Below are 287 nucleotides of genomic sequence, written 5' to 3' on the forward strand. Positions count from 1 at the left end.
ACCCATTCCCTGCAAGGAGGGGACCCAAAGCCCGCGGGACCCGGTGTCGCACTCCCTGTGCTTGTTGTCACCCCGTGCCCATCCCTCACGCAGGACATCGCCACCCCCAAGTTCTCCATGCCCTCCCCCGTCCGCACCGTCATCGCAGCGGACTTTGACAACGACCAGGAGCTGGAGGTTTTCTTCAACAACATCGCTAACCGTGGCTCCTCTGCCAACCGCCTCTTCCGGTAGGAGCCCGGCGGGGACGGGGGGGCTGGGGGGGGCCGCATCCTGAACCGGGGGGG

The 287-nt window shown here is 66.9% G+C and overlaps 1 protein-coding gene across 1 annotated transcript in view; it reads left to right on the top strand.

Moving 5' to 3' along the window:
- The window catches only part of CRTAC1 (cartilage acidic protein 1), a gene marked incomplete at both ends in the record, with an annotated part of 7,767 nt that overhangs the window by 5,093 nt on the left and 2,387 nt on the right, over positions 1–287 (top strand). The window contains one exon of the mRNA XM_008935396.1: positions 35–230. Within this exon, the coding sequence (XP_008933644.1) occupies positions 35–230 (196 nt within the window). The remainder of the gene's footprint in view (positions 1–34; positions 231–287) is intronic.

This window comes from Merops nubicus, unplaced genomic scaffold (genome assembly GCF_000691845.1).
Source record: "Merops nubicus isolate BGI_N331 unplaced genomic scaffold, ASM69184v1 scaffold25232, whole genome shotgun sequence".
In the NCBI taxonomy this organism is placed as follows: Eukaryota; Metazoa; Chordata; class Aves; order Coraciiformes; family Meropidae; genus Merops; species Merops nubicus.